Source organism: Miniopterus natalensis, chromosome X (genome assembly GCF_054644295.1).
Source record: "Miniopterus natalensis isolate mMinNat1 chromosome X, mMinNat1.hap1, whole genome shotgun sequence".
Classification (NCBI taxonomy): Eukaryota; Metazoa; Chordata; class Mammalia; order Chiroptera; family Miniopteridae; genus Miniopterus; species Miniopterus natalensis.
Window position 1 is genome coordinate 16593402 of NC_142103.1, and position 27171 is coordinate 16620572.

Consider the following 27171-nt stretch of genomic DNA (forward strand, 5'->3'; position numbering starts at 1 on the left):
ACATACCTTTGGATGCACATTCGTTCACCTTTTTGTTGGGGAAACACCTAGGAGAGGAAATGCAGGGTCATATAGGATGTAAATGGACCATGTAAAATATTTACATAATTAAAACAACAAAATTAAATTCACATGAAAAAAGTCTCTCTTCATCCCTTCTCCTTCCCCTCCCAGTGAGGGAAGTGACTGTTCTCCTTTTCAAGGCAAACTCCTCTCCTGATGCTCTTCAGCCACCTCCCCCCTGTCCTCCAAGACCCCCACACTATCCATTATATCAAGGTTATCTTACATCTTCATTCTCTCTTCTGCCCGTCTTCTCCTGACCTACCAAAAACTACCAACTCTTCAGCTCACCACCCTCTGTCATTGCTCTCCTTTTGTCTCCTTCCCTTCACACCCAAACGTCCTAAAAACATCCTCCTTCAAGCCCTGCCCCACCTCACCACTCACTATTTCTCCTTCTTGCCACTTTCCCCACCTCCCACATATACTGCCCAACTTTTCTGGGCACCAAGAAGCACCTTATGTCAAATCCTGGACCCTCTTCACAGCCCTTATCCTTTCTGACCCGGTGAGACCCAGGTCTGTTGAATTCCAGTTGCTGAAACTGGCCTGCCTTGGAGCCAGCCAATTAGAATGTACTGCACATAGACTCTTGTGATCAGTAGCAGGCTGTTCCTTTTAGCTAGAATACCCTTCCTTTAATCTCCCCACCTGTATTAGTCTGCTAGAGCTGCCATAACACCACAGACTGGGGGGTACACAGTTTCTGTTCTTACACACAGAAACTTCTCACAGTTCTGGAAGCTGGAAGCCCAAGATCAAAGGATCTGCAGGTTTGGTTTCTCCTAAGGCCTCTCTCCTTCACTTGCAGATGGCTGACCACCTTCTCCTCGTGTCCTCACATGGTTTTTCCACATTTACATGCATCCCTGGTATCTGCTTGTATGTCCTAATCTCTTCTGATAAGGACCCCAGTCAGATTCAAGTAGGGCCCACACTAACAAGCCTCAACTTAATCACCTCAGTAAACACACTACCTCCAAAATAAGGGCACATTCTGAGGTACTGGGGGTTGGGGCTTCAACATATGAATTTTAGGGAAACACAATTCAGCCTGTAACACCACCACTCACCTTATAAGGCTGAATTCAAATATTACCTCCTCCCCTTAACTGTCAATCATCACCCCTTCAACATTCTTGTAATAGTTTATTTGCACCTTTTTTTAATGGGTCCTTGCACTATCTGCCCTGCTATAATACAAGGAATGAAAAGAAGGCTGAGGTTTACTGAGCTTGGTGGCGGGTATATATTAACTCATGGCTTACCAGTGACTGAATCCTCACCACAGCACTATGAGTTAAGAACAAAAATTAATTTAATTTATAGATTTTGAAAGAAACATCGATTTGTTGTTCCATTTATTTATGTATTCTTTGGTTTATTCACATATGTGCCCTGACCAGGGATGGACCAGGCAACCTTGCCATATCGGGATAATACTCGAAGCAACTGAGCTGGCCAGAACTAGGGCTAGACTTTCTTTAGTTTTTATTTTATTTTTTTAATCCTCACCCAAAGATATTTTTTTCATTGCTTTTCAGAGAGAGTGGAAGGGAGAGACAGAAACACGATGTGAGAGACACATCAATTGGTTGCCTCCCTCACGAGCACAGACCAGGGTCACGATTGAGCCTGCAACTGAGGTAGGTGCGCTTGACCAGTCTAACCAGGTCCCTTTAGTCCACAGGCTCAGGGTCTAATCACTGAGCCAAACCAGCTAGGGCTAGACTTCTTTGTTTTTCAATGGGAAGAAAAAGATGACAATGAAAACATTAACATCCAAAACGTTGCCATTAATTCCTCTACATTTTGCCAAAGGTAGACTACAAAGTAAGTCTGGGCTTCCTAGCAGCCAAGGGAAAGGTTCTATACAGAACTTCCTCAGCTTAAAACCTTGATTAACAACCTGTTAGACAGCTCTAGGGCTGTTGGTAGGCTTACAGAGCACACCTGGTCCCGCCCCTGCCAGCTGTCCTGCTTCCTCCAATAGCACTGTTCCTTCCAGTCCCACACAGCCGAGCCAGCAGATTGCTACGGTCGACCAACAACACGGGGGTGGGGCAGTGTTAGGCCGACCCCAACGCAGTCAAATATCCACGTATAACTTTTGACTCCCCAGTCAGTCCTCCTTTGGTATCCGCCAGGGGATTGGTTCTAGGACCCCTGGCCCCATACCAAAACCCACAGATGCTCAAGTCCCTTATATAAAATGGCGTAGAACAATGCATCCAGTCCCAGACCAATGCATACGGCTGGCCCTCCACATCCGCACCCCACGATTCCAAACCGCGGACCGAAAATACTGTGTCAGTTGAACCTACGGAAGTGGAACCTGGGATACAGAGGGCCGGCTGTATGTTGTTTGAAGAAAAAAAAACAACCCGCGTGTAAGTGAGCACACGCAGCTCCAAACCCTATTGTTCCACGGTCAAACCATACTTCAAGCTGCGCAGAAAAGGCGTTCCCGGCGCACGCGCACGCGCACGCGCACGCGCACGCGCACGCGCAAATCCTTCGCGCACGCGCAAATCCTTCGCGCTCACACGACGTCCCTCCCCCTCCACTTGGAGTTAGACCCGCCCACTGCGCTCCCTCCGCTTCCTCCCTCCACCTCCGGAAGGGCTTCTGGCGTTTATAATGGCGGTCGTCCTCACCCACGAAGCAGGTGCCCCTGGCACACTGACGGGCTCCAAGGAATCCACCTACAGAAGATGCGCAAAGCGAATTCCATTTCTCAGGAACGAGCCCGGATTCCCACAGCTCCATGGGAGCGCGTGAGGGGTGGAGCCTGGGGGAGGACGCGGTGAGTGCTTCGCGTCAGTCCCCAAAGCCACACCCCGGCAGCGCCACTAAATACGTCCTTCCGCTTCCTCCTCTCTCTTTCTCCGACATCGTGGTGCTGGCGTTTGGCTGAGCTGTGCCATGGTAAGTCCATCCTTTGCCATCCGCACGGGGGTGGCTTCCCGAGGTCAGAGATTTCCCGCGGGTTGGCCTGCGCCGCGGGCTGGGCCGAGATGCGGGGCCCCTTTTGCAGGCTTTTTGCAGGGAAGGTCGAGTTTGGTCGCTGCGCCAGTCGGCGGGCCTGGCGGGAAGCTAGTGAGCGATCAAGCACCTGGGAAGGGGCGGGCTGCGCTGGCGCTACGAGGTCTGCCAGGATGCTCTGTGCTCGAGGCCTCCCTCCAGGTGCTCAGGGGTCCGATTTCCTCCTCCCAGAGCGAGCTGTGATTCTGGGGCAGAGAGAGAAGTCGGGGGGGGGGCAGTCGTGGCCCAACTGCTAGCTGCCTGCGACACATATGTGGCATCGAGAACGGAATGTGGGCTGCTGGTTTTTGTAAAGTTTTTTTAACTTGGCGGCCAGGAGCCTATCACGTTATGAGATTACAGGAATTTTTTAGCTCTTTCAGGGATTTGAGCACCCCATGAAAGCTCCTGGAACAAGGAATACTGTGATGTGAACCTATTTGCCATTTGGGCGTTCCTGCAGAAGTCACTGCCGTGGGTTTTTCCTGTGACCAAGTTGTAGCTGTGTCCTTTACTGAAAACAGTCCCCCCGGCTCTCGGCCCCCCCCCCCCCCCATGTGGTCCTACTAGGGAAGGTGGGAAGGTGCCCTAGATCCCGGAGCATCGAGGATCATCAGGATTTGAATCCCAGCTCTGCACATTAGTATGCTTCCTTTGGGAGCAGGTTGCATACCTCCCTGACTCTGTTTTTTTATATGAACAATGTGAATTACGGTATCTGCCTCCAGAGAAGTTGGCAAGGAACAAAACAAGGGCGTGTGAGGGGTTTGGAGTTTAGAGGGTTGTTTTTGGTATTAGTAAGCATTCAGGTGTTTGTTGGATCGAGGGAGTTCTTAACTTTTAATCTTGTGAGCAAGTTCTGATATTACTGTCTAAATTGATTGCATATCCTTCCCAGTCTTCCCACAAGACTTTCAGAATCAAGAGGTTCCTGGCCAAGAAACAAAAGCAGAATCGGCCCATTCCACAATGGATTCGGATGAAAACTGGTAATAAAATCAGGTAAGGATACCACTTTCCTGTTGTTTTTCAATTTAAGATTGCTTTGGGGGCATAAATATACAATTAAAAGTTATACTTAATTCAATTTATCCTGTACCACCACTCTGATTTTTTTTCTTAATGTGTTTCCTCTGGATTTCTGGACAGTACCCAGCCCGCAGCTGGGCTTAGATATTCCTCCAGTATTTGTTAATTTTCTGGTTGTCTTCCTTCTGGGCCAGAATGTAAGATGAAAGTATGTCTCATTACACATCCCAGCAGGGAAGACCATGATGCTCACCCAATCCATCTTGAGTGTTTTTACCTTGTTAAAGATAAGAATAGTGCCCTCCACTGCAGAAGTAGTTGAATTGATGGCTTTGGAAGAAAGACATTAGAATTGCTACAAAGTACCTCCAATCCAAGGTCATCTAGGCCAACTCCATGCCTTTCATCCCACTGCTCTTAGGAGACCAGGTGGACCTTGATATAAGTCTTGAAGGGAGGGAAAGTAAGCATGGAAAATGTGTGAAATTTGCCCAAAGGCTCACAGCCAGTGACAACCCTGGTGTGTTTAACAGCAAGCAACATGTGACAATCACTGCCCACTATAGCTTTATATGCCACTTGTTTTCCACTTTTGGTTTATTGGGTACTAAACACTAGTCTTTTTTATTTATGCATATTAATGTGTATGGGGAATGTCTCATTGTTACAGGTGCAACTAGAATTTAAAGCACATGGTGTTGCCATCATACAGTACTGAGAAAAGAGCATTGAGTCACTTGGTGAAATGGTTTGTTTGGCAGCTCAGCCCTTCTACAAGTTTGATGGATTTCTGTTGAGAACATCAGGCATCCATAGTAAAGCCACCACCACCACCCCTTTTTTTTTTTTTTTTTTTTTTAATATAGCGACATGAATATCAGTTTCTCTGGTGATGGTGGGACCTGCCTTTGGGTTGTTCTAAGGAATGAAAGAAATGTATGTGAAGCTTGGTGCCTGCAATTATCAATATTAGCCTTTCTATCAACTCAGCAGTCGTCCAGCTTTTGAAATGTATTAAAAGCAGGTTGCAATTACAGTGCTTCATTTTGTGGAAGTACTGCCATTATCCTGCTGAAAGAAAATCTTGTGTCAGTCATATTTGATTTTTGCCTTTATGAGGGTAAAATCATGACAGATTGACATGCACAATTCAGAGATGACCTTAGCTCTGCAAATCACTTGTTTGATATTAAAGTGAGTGCAAGTGTTAATGTATTATAAAAATTATGCAGGAACTGTGTGTGTGTGTGTGTGTGTGTGTCCCATTATTATGTAGGAATGGCTGTTTTTGATGTAGTTCAAAATAGATATGTCTCTAGGTCTGCCCTAAGTCTGTTGAATCAAAGTTAGGTGAGTATACACTTGGGGAGGGAAGAGACCTTCGCCACCGCTCCAGTACCAGTTAAGAACCAGTGTTTTCCTACCCTGGAATCATTTTGAGAGGTAAAAATTTGATTTGACTAGTTCTTAAACATCTAGCAAATCATTTTTTACTCTCCAAAAAGAGCTCCAAACATGAACGGAAAGAAGCCGGACCCTTTGCCTTTCAAGGATATTGTGGTACTTAAAAGGCAAAGTTTGTGGTGAATGAGAGCAGCTGAATTGAGGTCAGGCTGTCTTTGTAACTTGCATTTTCCTTCTGTGTAGGTACAACTCCAAGAGGAGACATTGGAGAAGAACCAAACTGGGTCTGTAAGGAATCACACATGAGAAATGGCTCACATTTATGCTGTATCCAGGTTGCCTGCATCTTTAAATGACTGAAAAGATCACTACTGTCTGGACAGTTGAGCATCTTGTGGAATTATTGGAAGAATGATTTCTCTTTTTTTTTTTTCCTCCTGTAATAGCTTGGTTCAGTAATAAATGTGAGACCTTTGAAACTGCTTTGTATTCTGGTTTGTGAGTATTCAATGATACAAATGTTCTCTAGCTAGTAAGTACTTAAGTATAGCTAGTGTGAGTAAGGAACTGATTTTTTAATTTTTAAGAGAGAAACATCAATCAGTTGCTTCTCATACACACCCTGACCAAGAATCGAACTCGTGATTGAACCAGAGATTGACAAACTGGTCTGCCTGTTTTCGTATGGTCTATGAACTAAGTTTCTGCTATTTTATAAAATACGTTTATTGATTTCAGAGAGAGGAGGGGAGAGAGAAGCAATGATAGTCATTGATCAGCTGCCTCCTGTACACCCCCTGCTGGGGATCCAGCCCGAAACCAGTTTGTGCCCTGACATCCTGGTTCATGGGTCAACACTCAACCACTGAGCTACACCGGCTGTGCTCTGCAATTTTAAATGGTTGAAAAAATCAAAAGAATATTTTGACAATTAAAATTTACTGGATATTTATGTGGTAGGCACTATTCTAAGTACTTTGGATTAATCAGTCAGTATACAAATACGTCGTATGTTAGGCTAATAATAGGCCATTATACAAATCTCATCAAATGTCTGGAAAAGGTGTTAAGTAACAAGTGTCCTTATTACCTGTGGAATTACGATAAAACTGAAGCAAGGGAAGGAGTTCTAAAGGTCTGAATCTCAGCTGGGAGAAGGGCTCGTTCACTTTTCCCTCCGGTCCAGAGGTAGTAACTGCTTTCAATGATACTATTAAGTTTTTCTTGTTTAAATTACTGGCATGTGGTTTCTCCTAATTTGAATTTGACTTACATGGCATGAAATGATACCAGTTTTAGGGCTATGTGACATCACAGCAAACTGCAAGAGAATTTAGTTGTCTACTATTACACCAGATATTAGAGATTGCAAAAAAACATAGAACACATCTCATTAAAAATAAAAATACTAGTTTCAGGTATACAACATAGTGATTACACATTTATATAGTACCAAGTATTCACTTTGATAAGTCCAGTACCCATCTGACCTCACACGTAGTTATTACAATGTTATTGACTGTTTTTTAGAGAAGCACTGATTTGTTCCATTTATTTTTGCATTCATTGGTTGATTCTTGTATGTGCCCTGACCAGGTATCAAACCTGCAACCTTGGTGTGTTGGGACAATGCTCTTTTATCAGAGTCATATTCCATTGTATATAGACACCATTTTATCCATTTATCTGTTGATGAACACTTAGGTTGCTTCCATGTCTTGGCTATTTTAAATAATGCTGCAATGAATATATGAATATATACATCTTTTCAAATTATTTTGTGTTTCTTCAGGTAAATACCCAGAAGTGGAATTGCTGGGTCCTTTGTGTCTTGTTACAGCCTTTGTTTTTTATGTTATTAATCCTCAACCAGATGGTACTTTTTCCATTGATTTCTTTTTCTTTTTTTTTAAATATATCTTTATTGATTTCATGGAGAGGAAAGGAGAGGGATAGAGAGAAACATCAATGATGAGTGGAGCTGGGACCCCTTGCTCCTCACCAGGCACCTCTGAAGCTGATAAAATACCTGATTTTAAATGCCACACATGGGTGTGGGACCAGCCCGATCTGCATCTCCACCCCTCCTACCAGTCTCCATGTGGCTTCTGTATATCCTTAGTTATAGGACTTCGGTTAGACTTCAGGCAGTTTTCGATGATGATTCTGTAGTTGTAATTTTGATGTCATGGGAGGAGGCAAGTACAGCGCTTCGCCATCTTGACTAGAAACCTATTTACATTTACTGTTTTAAAGTCAAACGTTTAAACAAAAGATACCTCAACGTCACTATTCAGAGTAGGTTGGGATGTCTACTGGGCCTAGGGAGTTTGTAACAAGGTCAAGGTCACTAATGCCAAAAGTGACATGGGCACCAATGTTTGTTGGTTTCTTTTGAGCCTGGCAGCCAGACACAGGTTCTGGTTCCAGTGGCCCCTCACTAGGTTGTACAATTACTAGTAGTTTTCCTCATCTGAAGGACTAGATCTGTGCTTCCTAAAGAGCGGAATGGGAACAGGATTTATGTTTACCCACAAGAAGTACAGTCTAAGATGTCAGCTTTTGCAAGATAACGCAGTTAACTGGTGATTCCCTTGATGGCCTACTGAGAAGCAGGCAGCAGCAGAGCAGTGGTCAGGAGTTAAGATTCAAATCTTGTTATTCACCATCTGTAAGCCTCAGTGTTATCTGCAGCCTGAGGCCAGTGGGACCTCCCACAGAGGGCTGTGAGGATAGAGTGTAATAATGCACTAAAGCACTTGGTTCAGTGCCTGGCTAGGAAAAGCGGAATGGGGAGTGAGCAGGAGGAAAGTTTTGATGTGGATCCCTCCCCAGCATACATGTGCTATATGCTGGAGGAAGCTAAAATAAGACAGCGGGCCTGGCCGGGCGTGGCTCAGCGGTTGAGCATCGACCTAGGATCCAGGAGATTGCGGTTCGATTCTGGGTCAGGGCACATGCCCGGGTTGCGGGCTCCATCCCCAGTCGGGGGTGTGCAGGAGGCAGCCGATCAGTGACTCTCATCATTGATGTTTCTGAAATATATAAAGATATATAAGGAAAAAGACAACGGGATGGGGCAGCTCCTCATGGGAGAAGTCAGGCAGAGATGGTGCTCACGGACAGGCTACTTGGGGTGCTTGTCCGAATCTTGATGGGACTGTGGCAGGAGCAGCAGGACAGGATGTAGTCTCAGCCTGACCCTAAGTGAAACTTCTCTTGATCAACTTGAAGAATTTAGATTCCACAAGAGCTGATAATTCAGATGTTTTGGAGATGTTTCATAAAGATATGCATATAATAGTAAGGGGCCCTGGCCGATGTGGCTCAGTAGTTAGAGCGTCGGCCTGCCCACCCAAGGGCTGCTGCAGTTCAAATTCCTGGTCAACGGCATGTACCTGGGTTGCAGGTTTGATTCCCAGCCCCAAGCCTGTTTGGGATGTGCAGAAGGCAACCAATCGAAGTGTCTCTCACATTGATGTCTCTCCTTCCACCCCCTCTTCCACTCTAAAAATCAATGAAAAAAATATCATTGGGTAAGGATTAACAACAACAAAAATAGTAAGGGAAATGATACCAAAACACCGAAAAAGCAAACACCAGCCACATAGGCCAGGCCAGAGTAATTTTTTAGAAAAAGCAAAGGAAAAGGGAAAGTTAAAAAGTTAACATGCTTTTGTAATTAGAAACCTCAGTACTATCAATACTAGAATTATAAGCTGTTTTTTTAAGTTCTTTTGAATTATAGCATACATAAAGAAAAGTGTACTTATAATTGTATTGCCCTGGCCGGTTTGGCTCAGTGGTTAGAGTGTTGGCCTGTGGGTTGAAGGGTCCTGGGTTCGATTTCAGACAAGAGTGCGTACCTCGATTGCAGGCTCAATCACCCCGCCCTGATGGGAGGCAACCAATGGATGTGTCTCTGTCACATCGATGTTTCTATCTCCCCCTTCCACACTCTCTGAAAAGCAATGGAAAAAATGTCCTTGGCTGAGCATTAAAAAAAAGTGTATAGCATGATAAGTTTTCACAGGGTAAATCCAGTCATGTCATTACCACCCAGATCAGGAGACAGGACATGATTAGTATCCCAGAAGCCCTTCCTTGGGCCCCCTTACAGTCACCATCATCCCCAAGTGTAACCACTGTCCTAACATCTAACAGCATAGATTAGCCTTGCCTCCTTTTGCATTGTATATAAATGGAATAATAAGCTGCACTTTTGTTTCTTGCTTTTGCTCACTCACCATCACGTCATATTGACCCGAGTTATTGTGTGCAGTTGTTCATTGTTTTCATTGCTGCATAGTGTTCCGGTGTGTGCGTGCACTACAATTTACTTCCCCATTTTCCTGTTGATGGGCATTTATATAGTTTCCAGTTTGGGGCTTTACCACTAGTGCTGCTGTGAACATCTTTGTACATATCCTTTGTCAAACATATGCATCTCATTACAGGTGATTTAGTCTTCGTTTTTATATTTCTTAGGTTGTATAGATACAACAAAAATGCTTTTATAATGAAAATAAAAAGTAATTAAAATTTCTACAATGAATGCTTTATAATCTGAAAAAATGTTTTTTAAAGAACAGGAAAATTAAGCATAACTTTCAGGGTTAGAATAGAGCCACTCAAATATGTTGCTTTTTTTTAAGGCAGAAGAAGGGAATCTAATACAAGCCTTCAAAGATGTCTCATATGGAACCCAGGGCAGGGGACAGCCAGGCTTCAAAAAGAACCAGAATGAGGGATTTGAAGGCATTGAAAAGCCAGGCAGCCTGCTCTCCCTCTTAGGACCCTTCTTACAGCTTCTTTCTGCGTGATTGCTTTACTCTTGTCCCTCTGGGCAGATCTGCTTCCTCTGCTTCTCTTAGCACAAGGCCAAACATGGCCTTCTCTCTGTCTCAGGTTAGGGGGCCCGAGGAAGCGGGTGAGAATCGCTGAATCCCAATAGCATGATCTTGACAGGGCGAGCCTGAGTGGCCCAGCCAAGAGTCAGTCAGCTGTGGGTGAGGGGCCAGGGTCCTGTATAACCATGACTGCCCTGTGGTGGGCTGTGTGGCCCCCAGAGAGAGCAGTATGTGCTGAGCAGACACCCCCAAGAGCATTTACTCCAGGGAGCTCCGAGCTGGAAATAAGGCCTGTGTTAGTCCTGGTGTTGCCTCAAGAAATCCCTTCCATCTCTGGGTCTTTATCCACTTCTGTCTGCTAGCGTTCACCCAGTGCTTTCTCCAGGCCTTTCTGTTGGTTTTTGTTTAAGTTTGCTTTTCTGTGGGTATTTTCAGAGACTTCCAAGAACACTAAGACGTGGGAAAGATAACATGTCAAATAAACAAGAGAGAATCCTGAAACAAATCAAACAGGCTTATGAGCTGTGGGATTTGAAAAAGACATACCCTTTTGACCCTTTAAGAATTTAAAACTAAATTGCATACCCTTTAAGAATTTAAAACTAAATTCTTAGATTTAGACTGCAAAGACAGGAGTCCAAGCTAGAATCAGATGTTCTCTCCAGAGACTCAGGGACAAGTCCCATGTTCTTACCTGGAGCCACTCCTTCTGGAGGGAGCCCTTGTAAGCCTTACACACTATGGCCCAGCACCTGTCTCTCTGAGTGTTCTCTGAGACGTGTATTTTGTTGAGTTCCAAATAGCTCAAGGTAGAGGTAACTTACTGTACTGTTTACAATTCATTATTGTGGTTGTGATTGAAAGCATTTAAAAAATAAAGTTACCATAGGGGAAACTGAGTACAGGGTATATAGGAACTCTCTGTAATGTTCATGCAACTTTTCTGTAAATCTAAAACAAAGTGTTTACTTAAAAATAAAACAAAATAACCAACCAAACATCTAGCCTAAGGGTGAAATTGATTACATATACGTTTTTTTTTTTTTATTTAAAATTTGTGCCCTGGCGGATGTGGCTTGGTTGGTTGGGTGTCATCCCATGCACTGAGAGGTTGCCTGTTTGATCCCTGGTCAATGGCAGGTGCCTGGGTTGCAGGCTCCATCCCTCGTACGGGGTGTGCAGGAGGCAGCAGATCAATGTTATGTTCTCACATCTCACATCGATGTTTCTCTCTTCCTCTCTCTAAAAATCAATAAAAAATCTTAAATTGTTTTCCAATTACAGTTGACATTCAATATTATTTTCAGGTGTACAGTATAGTGGTTAGACATTTGTATCACTTAACAAAGTGATCCCACCCAGTAAGTATAGTACTTACCTGACACCATATATAGTTATAGTGCCCACCGAGCACCATACACAGTTATTACAATATTGTTCACTATATTCCCTATGCTGTATTTTACATCCCTGTGACTATTTTGTAACTACTAATTTGTACTTCTTAATGCCTTTACTTTTTTCACCCAGACCCACCCCCCTTTCATCTGGCAACCATCAGTTTGTTCTCTCTATCTATGAGTTTGTTTCTGTTTTGTTTGTTCATTTTTTTCTTTCTGGTTGTACATATAAGTGAAATTATATGGCATTTGTCTTTTTGTCTGGCCTATTTCACTCAGCATAATACCCTCTAGGTCCATCCATGTTGTTGCAAATTGTAAGATTTCATTCTTTTTTTTTTAAATCCTCACCTGAGGATATGTTTGGAGAGAGGAGGGGAGGGATGTAGGAAGGGGAGAGAGAGAGAGAGAGAGAGAGAGAGAAACATCGATCTCCCCGACTGGGGATCAAAAAACCTGCAGCCCAGGTATGTGCCCCGACTAGGAATCGAACCAGCAACCTTTCGGTGCACAGGACCATGCTCAACCAACTGAGCCACTCTGGCCTGGCAGATTTCATTCATTTTTATGGCTGAATAATATTCCATTTTATATATGTACCACCTTTTTTTATCCAGTTGTCTACTGATGGACACTTAGGTTGCATCCATATCTTGACTATCATAATGTTGCAATGAACATAGGGATGCATGTATCATTTCAAATTAGTGTTTTTGTTTTCTTCAGATAAGTACCCAGAGGTGGGATTGCTGGGTCATATGGTAGTTGTATTTTTAATTTTTTGAGGAGTCTCCATACTGTTTTCCACAGTGGCTGCACCAATCTGAATTCCCACCAACAGTGCATGAGGGTTCCTTTTTCTCCACATCCTGGCCAACACTTATTTGTTGATTTATTGATGGTAGCCATTCTGACCCGTGTGAGATGATATCTCATTGTGGTTTTAATTTGCATTTCTCTGATGATTAGTGATATTGAGTATCTTTCATATGTCTGTTGGCCATCTGTGTGTCCTCTTTGGAGAAATGTTTACTCATTTGGAGAAATGTTCTGCCCATTTTTTAATTGGATTCGGCTTTGTTTTTTGTGGGGTTTGTGTGTGTGTATGTGTGTGTGTGTTAAGTTGTATGAGTTCTGTATATATTTTGGGTATTAACCCCTTACCAGATGTATAATTGGCAAATATGTTCTCCCATTCAGTAGGTTGTCTTTTCATTTTGTTGGTGGTTTCCTTTGCTGAGTAAACATTATTTAATTTGATGTAGTCCCATTTGTTTATTTTTTTCTTTTGTTTCCCTTGCGCAAAGAGACATATCCAAAAAATATAACTAAGGGCAATGTCAAAGAGTTTACTGCCTATGTTTTCTTCTAGGAGTTTTATGGTTTTGAGTCTTACATTTAAGTCTTTATTTCATTTTGAGTTTATTTTTGTATATGGTGTAAGAAAGTGATCTAAGTTTCATTTTTTTGCATGTATCTGTCCAATTTTCCCAACACCATTTATTGAATAGACTGTCTTTACCCTATTGTATATTCTTGTCTCCTTTGTCATAGATTAATTGACCATATAGTTGTGGGTTTATTTCTGGGCTCTCTCTTCTGTTCCATGGATCTATATGTCTGTTTTTATAGCAGTACCATGCTGTTTTGATTACTATGGCCTTGTAGTATAGTTTGATATCAGGTAGCATAATACCTCCAACTTTGTTTATCTTTCTCAGTATTGCTTTGGCTATTTGGGGTCTTCTGCAGTTCCATATAAATTTTAGGATTATTTGTTCTAGTTCTATGGAAAATACTATTAGTATTTTGATAGGGATTGCATTGAATCTGTAGATTGCTTTGGATAGTATGGACATTTTTTTTTTAAAGAATGTTTTTTTTTTGTCTTTTTAAAATATATCTCTATTGATTTCAGAGAGTGGAAGGGAGAGGGAGAGATAGAAACATCAATGATGAGAGAGTCATTGATTGGCTGCCTCCTGCACGCCCCCCACTGGGGGCCTTGACTGGGAATCGAACTGCGATCTCCTGGATCATAGGTCGATGCTCAGCCACTGAGCCATGCTGGCTGGGCAGTATGGACGTTTTAATGATGTTAATTCTGCCTATCCATGAGTATGGTATATGCTTCCATTTATTTGTATCTTCAATTTTTTTCTTCAGTATCTTTTAATTATCCAAGTCCAGGTCTTTTACCTCCATGGTTAAATTTATTCCTAGGTATTTTATTTTTTTTAATGCTTGTAAATGAGATTGTTTTCTTAATTTCTATTTCTGATAGTTTGTTGTTGTATAAAATGCAACTGATTTCTGCCCGGCCAGGTGTGGCTCAGCGGTTGAGCATCGACCTAGGATCCAGGCGATCAGGGTTCGAGTCCCGGTCAGGGCACATGCCCGGGTTGTGGGCTCGATCAATGATTCTCTGATCATTGATGTTTCTCTCTCTCCCTCTCCTTTCCTCTCTCTGAAATCAATAGAGATATATTTAAAAATAAATAAATAAAATAAAATGCAACTGATTTCTGAATATTAATTTTGTGTCCTGCTTCTTTACTGAATTTATTTATTCTAATAGTTCTTTGGTGGAATCTTTAGGCTTCTCTGTGTATAATATCAACATATGCATTTTTAAGTGTGGCACTCATGGAGGCATGCTCATGGTAGAGCGAGTTCCTGGTATGTTTACAAATCACCAAAAGCTGTTGAGCTCTACCTATGACGTCTATATCATAAACACCAATCTTAAGGTGTGTCTACATAGGTTGGTTCCTCATAGGTTGACAGAGAAAATGTACTATTTCTATGTTGTCTGGTCTTAGCACAACCCTCTGTAGGCTACTTTGGTAACTGCATGGGGGCAGCAGAGTGACATGGACATCACATTCCCTTCACTTACTAGCTGGGTGACTTTAGGGGAGTTACTTAACCTCCTTGAGTATTTGTGAAATGGGGGGGGAATAATATTTTGCTACAGACTGGCTGTGACAATTAAATAATACAGTGTGTCAAAAGTGCTTGGTCTTTTATCAGGACTTAGTAACTGACATTTTGAAGAACACTAGAGATGGCATATGTTTCCATCATCTATTGCTGGGTAGCAAACTATCCCAGAACTTAGTGGCCTAAAACAAACATTTTGTTTCCATCAAATTGTTGTGGGTTAAGAACTTGGGCAGGCCTTGGCTGGGTGGTAGGGACCAGAGGACCCACTCCCAAGACGGCTTCTTCACTCACTTTGGTGCTCCTTGTCCTCTCTCCACATGGTACCTCATCTTTCAGGGCATCTCCATGTGGCTTGGGCTTCTCACAGTGTGGTGATCTCAGGATAGTTGAGTGCTTACTTGGTAGCTGGCTTGACTGATGTTTCTAAGAGACAGGAACTGAAAGCTGCCAGTCTCTTAAAACCTGGGCCCTGAAACTGGCACCAGGACCAGTTTCATGGGCGTGCAACTTGTGCAGTCACACCGGGCCCTGAGCTTGGTTTGATGCCCTGATTTTGCCATCTTGACATTAAAAATTTTTTATTAACAGTATAGTTGGTATAATGTATAGTTTCAGGTGTACAACATGGTAATATATATCTTATGATGTGATCACCGCACTAAGTCTAGTAATCATCTGTCATCATACAAATTATTACAATATTATGGTCTATATTCCCTGTGCTGTAAACTACATCTCCACGGCTTAAAAATATGGAACACTTCATGAATTTGTACATCATCCTTGCGCCATGCTAATCTTCTCTGTATCATTTCTTGTTGTTGTTTAATGTTTTTATTGATTTCAGAGAGAGGAAGGGAGAGGGAGTGAGAGAGAAACATCAATGATTAAAAAGAATAATTTATCTGTATTGTTTCTTCTCGTTGTCACTGTTTAATGTTTTTATTGATTTCAAAGAGAGGAAGGGAGAGGGAGAGAGATAGAAACATCAATGATGAGAGAGAATCATCGATCAGCTGCCTCCTGCATGCCCCCTGCTGGGGATTGAGCCTGCAACCCAGACATGTGCCCTGACCGGGAATCAAATCATAACCTACAGGTTCATGGGTCGATCCGCAACCACTGAGCAAAACTGGCTGAACTGTATTGTTTTAATTTTAGTACATAGGCTGCCAAATACATATCTTTCGCTGTATTTTATTGATCCAAAAAGTTACAGAACCCACCAACATTCAAGGGAAGGGGATATAGATCCCACAGTCATTGGGAAAAGTGTCAAAGAACTTGTGGTCATCTTTAATCTGTCACAGCATGGTATAAAAGAGGGGAAAGATTACTGGAATCAAGAAATCCGAGGCTAAGTCCCAGTTTTACACATAGACACACAAACCATTATCATACAGTATTATAAGCACAATGAGAGAAGTATTCATAGGGCCCAATGGGAAGTATTCTGAATTCACAAATTTCTAGATACAGTGAGCCTGCTACTAACAAACCACTTCAGCTTTTGGGACTTCAGTTTTCTTCCATTTGAAATGAGGAAGTTGCTTCTAAAATCATGAACCTCTAATGCCCCATTTATAATTCTCTAAATGTATGTCTGATATGGTATTCATTAGAAAAAGTGATTCACAGGGCTCGCCAACGGGAGGACACAGGAACAGGAGGTGAATGAGCTACAGAACAGCAGTGATTAGTTTAATCAGAGAGCCTGGCCTGTGGATATAAATTCAAGGTCAGCTGCCTCCATCTCCTACTTGTTCATGCCGGAAACACCCATTCCAGACTGCTGGGCAGACACACGGTGCGGAGTGCTGGGCTGCAGCACTGAGCCACGTCAGGAGGCCCTCATCTTCACCTCTCACAGTCTACAGTGGGCAGGTGAGCATGCAGACAGTTGCACCCCCAGGATTGAGAGCTCTGGTAAAGAAGCCATAGGTCCTTGGGAAGCTGCCCTGAACATGCAAGGGCAGGGGGTGGGAGCTGAGGAAGAGCGAGCTGAGCTCTGAAGGCTGAAGAGGAGTTTGGTCTGGGGGTGTTGGGGGTGGAGCATGGCATATATCATGTCCTATCCAGGGGTGAGGAACCTTTTTTCTGCCAAGGCCTACTTGGATATTTATAACATTTGCGGGCCATACAAAATTATCAGCTTAAAAATTAGCTACGAAAAAAGCTAGATTCATTGAATTTTCAGTCCCGCCTGTGGTTGCCTTGGCAGGGCCAGACGAAATGATTTCCCGGGCCATATATGGCCCACGGGCCAGAAGTTCCCCACCCCTGTGACCTATATAGAGGAAACTGCCTGCAAAAAATCCCAGTCAAGAGAAAGCTGAGAGACTTAGGGAACTGAAAGTCACTCTGTGAGCTGGCAGTGTAGAAAGGGAACATGTGGGGCGGGGGGGTGGAGAATATGCCTACAGGAAACTAGTGATGAGGGTGGAGAGGATGAGGCTGGAGGGATAAGCTGGGGCCAGATCCTGGGGAGCCTCCAAGCCTTGAAAGGGAGCTTTTCTACCCTGAGACCCAGGGAAACATTGAAAGGCTCAGAATTGGACATTGGCCTTTCCAGTTTGGGTGTAAGAAATCACTGAGGTTAGCAGTGGACTGCTGAGATGGGGCTGGTTGGGGGCGGGGCGTGGTAGGCTGGAAGTAGAGACTAGTAAGAGGCTGTGGTTTGTAGTCCGAGTGAGAAATGATGGTGACCAGAACTAGGGCAGAGGTAGTGGAGATGGAGTGTAATAGTCAGATAAGAGATTTAGTAGAATCAACAAGACTTATGATTGACTGAGTAGGGGAGGAGAAAGAGGGAGTCTGCAAAGATGATGCCCAAGTTTCTGACTTGAGCGACAGTGTGGATAGTGGTGTCATTTAGTGAGAGGGAAAGACTGTGAGATAAATAGTTTTCTGGTGGGAGGGCACAGGGATCAAGGTTTCGGTTTGGGATGTGTGATTGACCATTGAACATCATGGGTTTGAACTGTGGGGGTCCATTTGTTTTCAGATTCTTTTTTTTTAAAATATATCTTTATTGATTTCAGAGAGAGGAAAGGAGAGGGAGAGAGAGATAGAAACATCAATGATGAGAGAGTCATTGATCGAGCCCACAACCCGGGCATGTGCCCTGACCAGGAACCGAACCCCGATCGCCTGGATCCCAGGTCGATGCTCAACCGCTGAGCCACGCTCGGCCGGGCTATTTTCAGATTCTTAAAAAAAATACTGTAGATGTTTTTTCTCTTCCTTATAATTTTCTTAACATATTCTTTTCTCCAGCTTAGTTCATTGTAAGAATACAATATGTAATGCATACAATATTCAAATATGTATTAATCGACTTTATGTTATTGGTAAGGCTTCCAGTCAACAGCAGGCTATTAGTAGTTAAGTTTTGGGGGAGTCAAAAATTATATGTGGATTTTCAGCTATGCTGGGGTAGGTCCCCCTAACCCCCTGTTGTTCAAGGATCAGTTGTATTTAGTTTGAAATGGCTGTGAGACTTCCTTCCAGGTGAAGATATCCAGTACACAGTTGGGTTGTGGATATGCAAGTCAAGAGAGAGCTGGAGGTAGCTGTGGGTTGAGGGAGGGGTTTTATTTTCACCTGGGAGTGACAGATTGTTTGTATAATGACTTGAAGTACAGAGAAGAGAGGGACAGGTAGGAAGACAGACACATTCAAATAGTCAGTGGATCAGAGGTCCCTAGGGCTGGGAAGGCATGAGTCAGAACATGACCAGGGATTTGTCTTATAGAGAAGAGCAAAGGAGTTAAGGCTCTGGAGTCAGACTATCTGAGACAGGACGCTTGATTCCATCACCTTCCAGCTGTGAGATCTTAGGCAAGTCACTTACTTTCCGTCACTCTCAGTTTTTTTTTACTATAAAATGGGGAAACTATGCCCTGGCTGGGTAGCTCAGTTGGTTAGAGCATTGTCCCGAACACCAGGTTGCGTGTTCAATCCCTAGTCAGGGCACATACAAGAATCAACCAATGAATGCATAAATAAAAAAGGAAACAACAAATGGATGTTTCTTTTTCTCTCTTCCCCTCTCTCTCCCCTCCTCTCTCTCCCTTACTCTCTCTAAAATCAATCAATCAGCCCAACTTTCCTTATGGTATGTCTCAGACTTTCCTTATGGTTTTTGTTGTTGTTGTCGTTTGTTTGTTTTTTACTGATTTTTAGAGAGGAAGCAAGAGGAAAAGAGAAATAGAAATATCCATGATGGGAGAGTCATTGATTGGCTGCCTCCTGCACGCCCCCTGCTGGGGGTTGAGCTCACAACCCAGGCATGTGCCCTGACTGGGAGTCAAACCAGCAATCTTTTGGTGCACAGGTTGATGCCCAACCAACTAAGCCACACCAGACAGGGCAAGGTTATAAGTTTTAGGGAGGGAGATCACAGAGGGAAAGTGCCATTCTTCTATCATATCAAGGGTACATATGATCAACATGATTTATTACCATTGACACTGGCCTTGCTCACCTGGCTTTGGTAGGTTGGTCAGGTTTCTCCACTGTAAAGTTACTCCCTTCCCACTGTACTTTTTGTAGCTGTCTCTCTTTTTTTTTTTTAATTTATTGAATTTATTGGGGTGACTTTGGTTAATAAAGCTATATAGGTTTCAGGTATACAATTCTAGAATACATCATCTGTATATTGTATTGTGTGTTCACCACCCCAAGTCATGTAGCTTTCTCTTTAATGGAGGAGTAGCTCCATAAATTATTTGGAATTTTTTTGCTTGGAGGATTTGTCTCTTCTTCTCTATTTATTTATTTGTTTATCCTGTCATTTCTTTATATGAAAATGGACTTATGGATATTTATTTTATACTTCCTGTTCTAATTCAATACTTCCTTGGCCCTAGAATCAGCCACTTCTCCAAGGAGCCAAGGAACCTTGGTTTCTTTTATTGGGGAATCGTATTAGGAACCAAGATCTGGGCACTAGGTGTGTTCCATCTGAATAAACTTTAATCTGATCACAAACTTATCATCTTGGAGTAATATAGTTGCTTTTTGTATGAGTCAGGGTTCAGTCAGAGAGGCAGGGCCAGTAGGAGATATATATTAAGTGATTTATTGCAAGGAATTGGCTTCTGCAATGGTGAGGCCAGACTAGGCAAATTGGGAATTCATAGGGTGGGCTTTCAGGAGGGGCATACTGGACCCCACAGGCGTGGGCAGTCCACAGGTGTGACTAACCCAGCCAAGCTGACATATCTTTTATTTATGTGCTTTTGAGGTCAAATCTGTGATTCCTTTGCCAATCAGTACCTATTTATTGAGCACCTCTCATCTACCAGGAACTAAGGATACTGTGGTGAACAGAACAGACGTGTTTCCTGTCCTCATTTTAAGTCTAGTGGGGGCAGGGGAGATACGAATCTAATAACTGCTTGAATAATTTCTCAAGTGTGTTAAAGACTATGAAGAGCAGAATGGATGAGGTGCTAGCCTAGCCTGGGGGGCAGGGAAGACTTCCCCAAGGAGGTGACACTTAAACTGACATCTGAAGGATAAGTGGGAGTGAGCCAGGTGAAGGGGGGGGGGGCAAGGAATAGAGGGAACAGTGTTTCTAGAGGGGGAACAGCATGTAGGAATCCCAGAGTTCAGAAGAACATGGCTCTTTAGAGGAACAGCAAGGAGGACTGTGTGGCTGGAGCAGAGTGAGGAAGGGTGAGTAGGGAAGGGATAAAATGACTTAGGGAGAGAATATAGAGTGAAGAGAAAAGTTTCTGGGACTTCAGCTTGATAAACACCAGGAATTAAAGCCGTTGGAGGTCATGGAAGACTAGAGAAGAGGGTTTCAGGGAAGAAGAAGTAGCCAACATTGGCCAGTGAAGCCAAGAAGTGAACTAAGATAAGGACTTGCATTTGGCAGATGGGAGTTCATCATGGGAGACCTTCAAGGAAGCAATTGTGCTGGGATGGTGGAGGCAGAAACCAGAATGCATAGAGTTGAGGAGTGATTAAGAGGTGAGGAAAGCCCTAGCCAGGTAGCTCAGTTGGTTAGCGTATTGTCCCGATAAGCCAAGGTTGCGGGTTCAATCCCTGGTCAGAGCACATATAAGGAACAATCAATGAATGCATAAATAAGTGGAACGACAAATCGAGGTTTCTCTCTCCCTTCCTCTTTCTTTCACTCTCTCTCTCTCAAATAAATCAATAAAAATGGATTAGAAAAAAAGACGTGAGGCCCTAGCCAGTTGCTCAGTGGTTAGAGCGCATGTACTGAATGGTCTTGGGTTCGATTCTGGTCAAGGGCACGTACCTCAGTTACAGGCTCAATCCCTGCCCCAGTTGGGGGGTGTGCGGGAGGCAACTAACTGATGTGTCTCTCTCACATGGATGTTTCTCTGTCTCCCTGTCCCTGTCCCTGTCCCTCTCCCCTCTTTCTCTCTCTTGCACTCTCTCTAAAAAAGCAATGGAAAAAAATATCCTTGGGTTGAAGATTAAAAAAAAGAAGAAGAAAAAAAAAAAAAATAGGTGAGGAAAGAGGGGAGGAGACCTCTTCGAGAGGCTTGGCTGTGAAGAGAAGTCACAAGATTGAGCCAGAAGGCTGGGGGAGACTTAAGCCTGTTTGCCACCCAAAGAGCCTGGCTTCTAGCAGGCTCCCAATAAATGTTATTACACGGGACTGAACTGAGGGTGAGCTTGAAGATACAGGAAAGGGATTGAGGGAGTAAGGCCCTTGGAGGGGACAGGGCTGACAGCATGAGTTACGGCTTGAAAGTAGCCAGGCGTGCTCCTTCGCTAAAATAAGCGGAAATCGGGAAGACATGGAGGCTGGGTGTGGAATGTAGGGTATGATGGCTGGAATGGGAGGAAGGCCTTCCCACAGATAACAGGGTCAGGAGATAAGGGACGAGAATGCTTTTATTCCCTTCAGAGGATTTCAGGTTTAGCTCTGACTCCAGTTTATGATTTCATCTGGAAAGTGTAGCTAACCTATTTAATATTTGATGGGCACTAATTAAGCTGCTGCTTTTACTTCTGTGGGCCAAGAACAAGGTAAGGCAGCTGGTTACAATTATGTCTAAAGTAAAAGAATGTAGGTCATGAAGAACGTCAGCAAAGGAACCCGTATCTCCTTTGAGGAACAGCCACTCAACTGGCACAGAGAGAAAATAACTTGTAATCCAAGCAGATACGTTTTACAGATGGGATAATACAGGTGACCACAAGATTCCTCCTGGACTAGGCCAACAGGTAAAATAGTCTCACCATGCCCAGCTGGTATTGTCCAGTGGTTGAGCATCGACCCACGAACCTGAAGGTCATGGTTTAGGGCACGTGCCCGGGTTTCAGGGTGTGCAGGAGGCAGCCGATCAATGACTCTCTCTCATCATTGATGTTTCTCTCTCTTGCCCTCTCCCTTCCTCTCTCGGAAATCAATAAAAACATATTAAAAATAAGAATAAAATAGTTTCACCACAAGAGCCCGCCTGCTGTGCACCTTTCAATTCTTCCAAACAACAGCTATCATCTCCTATTTCCTGTGTGTCCTGCAACACTAGGCGTTACACTTATCTCCAATCCTCAGAACAAACCTCAAGGGAGATTGTATTGTTCCCATTTTGCTGATAAGAAAATTGCAACTCAGAGAAGTGAGTGATTTGCTCAAGGCCACTAGTCAGCAGTCAGGATGGAACCCAGGTTAAGCTGAGAGCTTTCCGCTCACCAGTGGTTTTGAATTTTGCTCCAGGCACCCTCTGTGAGACTATTCAAGACAGAGGCCCTGGGGTGGGGAGCTCAGAACCTAGCCTCAATTTGAGCAGCATTGCATTTGTCAGTTTGACACAGGGGGCTTCGAAGTAAGCTTCATTAGATCAAAGGCCATGGAGAAGAAAAAAATGTTTGAAAGCCACTGAGCTCCATAGGGGTCATTGAACTTCTCAGCTGAAGCATGACTTTTCTTGAAGGCTTTCTCCAAAAACACTGCTTGTGTGATGCCTTTTCCCCAAGTTGTCTCCCCTGGCACATCCATCCTCAATGTGACTGGCAGAGGAATTTTTCTAAAACCTCATGTTACTCCTCTGCTTGGAAACCTTCTATGGCTCCCAGCTACCTTTAGGTGAAGATCGATGTTTCTCTTTTAGCATGACCTATGAGACCCTCAGTGATCTGGACCCCCACCCACTTCTCCAGCTTTGCCATTAATTACTCTCTAGCTCCCATCTTCCTGCCAAACAGGCTGACTTACATTTCCCGGTACTCGCTGTACTGGCCCATACACACTCCAGTGCCTCGGCCAGAAGGCCCCTCCCCCTTCACTGACCATCTCCCACTCACCCAGACCTCAGATCAGGAATTACCTTCCTCCCTGAAAGCCTCTCCAGCACCTTTCAGCCTGCACCAGGCCTGGCCCTCCAAGCAGTACCCCTCCCCCAATGTTTATACCTCACAGCCCTGCTTCCGTCTCCTTTTCTTGTCTGCAAGCCCCACTAGAATGCAGATCTGCATCATCTGCTTAACTCCGTTTTGCTCTCCCGGAAAGAAGTTTCTCAGGGAATCTGTTTTCTCTTGGGGTAAGCATACCAGTCTTGCCTCGAAAAGCATACCAGGAATGCCAATGGCTTGATGTTAGGCATGGAGAGTTTTCAGAATGGGAGTATGTCCCCTGCAGCCAAACCTCAATTTTACATGGAGGAGGTAGGCTAGGCAATATCACATGATGAGAAAAATCTGCGGGGAAGAATAGCTGACTACAGGAAAAATGATAGAAAGCCGCTTTCAAATCTTCTAGCTGACTTGGTTTTCATTTTGGAAAGAGCAAGGCGTAAGCTGGTCTCAGGTCCCCAAATTTGCTAACAGTTAACACACTTAGGTTCAAACTTAGCCTATGAAGAGGGGACCACTGTCATAAGTGTCCTTTGAATGTTGAGCAAAGACACATGCCAATGTTCCCTCCGAGCCAGGAACCCACAGACTCAGCCATGTGGCAGGAAGAACCCTGCCCTGGCAGCCTTCGCCAAGTCTAACCCACCTTGGCAGCTGTCAAGGGGGAGGTTGTGGAGCAGAAACCACAATCTTGCATCAATTAGTCAATTTGCATCTATAAAATGGGCAAAAAAGGTACAGGGAGGTTATGCCAGCTGCTAATGCCAAATGCCAGAAGCCAGGAACTGTTCACCGCCTCTGCTTAAAACATTATAGTTAATTAAGAAGAAAAAAGGTGCAGCCAGAGTGGCTCAGTTGGTTGAGTGTGGTCCCATGAACTCAAAGGGCACCGGTTCGATCCCTAGTAGTGGGAGGTGGCCAGTTGATGTTTCTCTCTCTCCTTCTCCCTTCCTCTTTCTCTAAAATCAGTACAAATGTTTGAAAAATAAATATTTAAAACAAAGAAGGAAAGAAAGGAAATGCTGTTACACTGTATAAGGATGTTTAAGGTGCAGATCCTAGAGACATGGAACAGGCTGAAAACATCAATAGGAAGGGGTTGGATCATTTCATGGATGAAAGCAGTCTAATGGGTTACTAAGGGAAGGTGGGGTTGTGTGGGGACACAGAGTGGGTAATAAATAGGCCCACTAGGCAGAGATGGAAATCTGGATGGATGGGCTCAAGGGTGGGTAGTATTTCTGTATTCTGTGATGACTCACTTTCAAGGACTGAGATGGGAGGGCTGGGGACACAACAGTCCATTGCAAGGGCTACCCAAGCCTCCAGAGATAGTGCATTATTTTTAAAAATACACTGTCCTCTAAGACAGCATGTACATTTGGAAGCCCTTCCCTTTTACCACCCTCCTTCCCCTACACATTAACTCTAGCCTCCAAATGCTTTCCCCTCCTTTCAGTTCGAGTTAGCCATTCTGTGTTCTGCTCAGTTCATACTACTTCTAAATGGGAATGGTTATCCAAACTGCAATTTATATATTAAGTGTAATTTTTTTAAAAAGCAAATGATGTCCTGGCTGGTGTGGCTCAGTGGTTAGAGGGTCAGCCCTCGCACCAAAGGGTCTCAGGTTCGATTCCCAGTCAGGGCACACACCTGGGTTGTAGGTTCCATCCCTGGCCCTGGTTGGGGAGTGTCGGGGAGGCAACCAATGGATGTGTCTCTCTCACATCGATGTTTCTCTCTCTCTTTCTCTCTCCCCCTCCATCCCTCCTTTCCACTCTCTCTAAAAAAATCAATGGAAAAAATATCCTCGGGTGAGGATTCAAAAAGAAAAAAAGCACATGATGATGATTAAAGCCCTATCTCAGAAAAAAAGTGCCAGTGGGTGTGTCTCTCTGGAAGGCAGAAGTCCAGGTAAATGACATGACTCACCACAAAATATCAGAAATGTCCATCTGGGGGCTTTTCCCTTTTACCACCCTTCTTCCCCCTACACACAACTCCTCTAGGAGGAGACTGGACCAGAGCCCAGACCTAGATGCTCAAGAGCCCAATCAACAGGTAGAGTCTGGGTTTCTACTCAGAGTCAAGGTGAAAGTAGCTCTTTCAGTGCAGGGCTCCGCCGTTTGCTCTGAGAATGAGGTCCAGAGCCTGCCCTGCGTCACTGGCTCCTGGCCATGGGTGGGTGACCTCTTCCCTGCAAATGTAGGAAGCTCCCCCTCGGTGGTTAATGGGGGGAAAAAATAACTCGAAGGACAGCTTTGTCATGTGAAGGGAAAACAATTCCGCTTTAATATGCTTAAGAAGTCATCCGTGATACATTTGAAAAGGGACCAGTAAGGCCTGGTTGTCTCAGGAACAGGTAGCCAGGGGCTGAGTCTGGCGGCACAAACTGACCCTTTAACAGCCCAGTCAAGCCTGCAGTTAGGCGCTTACTCTGCATCAGTGGTTTACAGTCTTAACTCATTCTCCTGGCAATACACCAGAACTTCTGCCACATCAGAAATGTCTACTGAAGCTTAACTTGCCCTCTCCCAAGCAGGACCACGCTCCTGCTCCTAACTCCAATTCCTGGGATTCGGCCCCAGGACAGCTTGGTCTTTGCTCTCTCGGTTGGGGGTGGGGATGGGGGCGCCCGGTCCCCGAGTCCCCTGGCCGGTGGCTGCAGGAGACTTGTGACAGGTACCGGAGAAAGACCCGAGGTGGTCTGCTCCTCGCAGGCCCAGCACACTCGACAACCCAGGACCGAGGCCTGGCCACAGCGGTGCGGTCCCTCCGCGCTCTCACCTACGTGACCCTCAACGGTCCTGGAAGAAGGGGAATATCTGGCGGAAAAAGCCTTGAATTTGCGCCACCCGGCTGCCCGTGGAGTCCTTCTCCTTGCGGGGCACCCTCGCCGCTCTCGTCGTCTCGGAGGCCGTCGCACCCAACGCGCTCAGAGTCCTTCGCAGCGTCCACGCGGAGGCGCCGCCGCTGCTGTTGTTGTTGGCGTTGTTCCGCTCAGAGCCGCTCGGCGTCTCCCACTCCTCAGCCCCCGACAGCTCCCGCAGGCTCCAGGGCGCGTCGGGCCGCAGGTAGAAACAAGGCCGGTGGCCGCTGTGGTCACGGCGCGTGGGGTCGGCTCCCAAGGCGCCCACCAGCACCTTGATGACCAGGTAATGGCCCTGCAGGGCCGCCAGGTGAAGGGGCGTGAAGCCGCCGCTCCCCGGGGCGCTGACGTCCAGCGGCAGCCCCCGGCGCTGGGCGAAGTCGTGCACCAGGATGAGCTCCTCGTGGCGCCCGTGCTTGGCCAGCCAGTGCAGCACCGAGTAGCCGGTGATCGGGTCGCCCCGTAGGAGCAGCCCCGGCTCGACTTCCAGCAGCTCCCGCAGCACCTCAAAGCGGCCCTCGGCGGCCGCCAGCATCCACGCGTGCTCGCGGGGCTCCATGCACATCCTGCTGCCGCCCGGCCCGCCGGGGGACTGTTCCTCGGCGCGCTCCTCCGACTGCCACCCGGCGGGAGCTGCCCCCTGCAGTCCCAACAGCTCCCGCAGCACTCCCCGCCGGCGCCACGAGCCCGCTCCGGAGAGCATCAGCGAGCCGTGCAAGGAGGCCTCCCGGGAGGCGGCGGCTCTGCCCCGGTACCTGCCGAGGCTGCAGGCGTCCACTCTCGAGAGGCGGGGCTGCGGGACGTTCCGCAGGCTGAGCGCGCCCCGAGCCGGCGAGGCTCTGGGCGCCTGGGTCGCGGCTTCTCCGGGCTCGGCCATGGTCCCGTAGCTCCGCCGCCGCCGTCCGGGCTTCTAGCGTTCGCAGCCCTTCCCGGGCCCCACTAGGAGAGGAACTGGCGCTGGGGAAGGAAGCGGCTTGAGCAATGGGCTCAGAGGGAGGGAGGGAGGGAGCAAATGAGGGGAGAGGAGAGGGGGAGAGAGGCAGAGAGCTAATGAACCGAGGGAGGGCCCCCGCGCGGACGTGGGGGCGCCGAGCGGTGTCCCGGCACACCGGGTACCGCCGCCACCTCCGCAGCCCGGATCCGGGCGGCCCCGCCCCAAATGGCCAGGTGAGCCGGGCAGCCCCGCCTCCCGGCCCGGGCTGGCAGCGGTCGGAGGGGGGCGGGGGGTAGTGCACCCGGG

At 45.5% G+C, this 27171-nt stretch overlaps 2 protein-coding genes, 1 long non-coding RNA gene, 1 other non-coding gene and 1 pseudogene across 5 annotated transcripts in view; 2 read left to right on the plus strand and 3 right to left on the minus strand.

Annotated features, from left to right (window-relative positions):
* LOC107544461 (uncharacterized) overlaps window positions 1-2885 on the minus strand; it is a 19370-nt gene extending 16485 nt beyond the window's left edge. Inside the window, exons 1-2 of one of the 2 annotated variants that reach the window (XR_001603915.2) lie at window positions 2721-2885; window positions 7-47 (exon numbers count right to left, since the gene is read on the minus strand). This is a non-coding gene — a long non-coding RNA (uncharacterized LOC107544461). Of the gene's footprint in view, window positions 1-6; window positions 48-2387; window positions 2539-2720 lie in introns of those variants that run through there. The other variant, XR_001603916.2, reaches the window with a different exon arrangement.
* On the plus strand, window positions 2883-6002 carry RPL39 (ribosomal protein L39). The gene is made up of 3 exons (XM_087829399.1): window positions 2883-2991; window positions 3986-4089; window positions 5764-6002. The coding sequence occupies exons 1-3, from the start codon at window positions 2989-2991 to the stop codon at window positions 5810-5812; spliced, it is 156 nt and encodes a 51-aa protein (XP_087685525.1). The 5' UTR covers window positions 2883-2988; the 3' UTR covers window positions 5813-6002.
* Window positions 5134-5267, plus strand: LOC148090419 (small nucleolar RNA SNORA69). Its single transcript, XR_015713736.1, has one exon. It is a non-coding gene; the product is annotated as a small nucleolar RNA SNORA69 (small nucleolar RNA).
* Window positions 6003-15462: 9460 nt separating the features above from the next.
* Window positions 15463-15557, minus strand: LOC148090420 (U6 spliceosomal RNA; annotated as a pseudogene).
* Window positions 15558-25771: 10214 nt separating this feature from the next.
* On the minus strand, window positions 25772-26808 carry SOWAHD (sosondowah ankyrin repeat domain family member D). Its single transcript, XM_016222352.2, has one exon. It carries the CDS (start codon window positions 26806-26808, stop codon window positions 25861-25863), a length of 948 nt encoding a protein of 315 aa, XP_016077838.2. The 3' UTR covers window positions 25772-25860.
* Window positions 26809-27171: the final 363 nt, after the last annotated feature.

Bases quoted from the DNA above. Each gene is read 5' to 3' on its own strand.
- RPL39 (XM_087829399.1), top strand. The intron at 4,090-5,763 runs GTAAGGATACCA...CCTTCTGTGTAG, and splicing joins AAAACTGGTAATAAAATCAG to GTACAACTCCAAGAGGAGAC.
- SOWAHD (XM_016222352.2), bottom strand. From the start codon at position 26,808: ATGGCCGAGCCCGGAGAAGCCGCGACCCAGGCGCCCAGAGCCTCGCCG.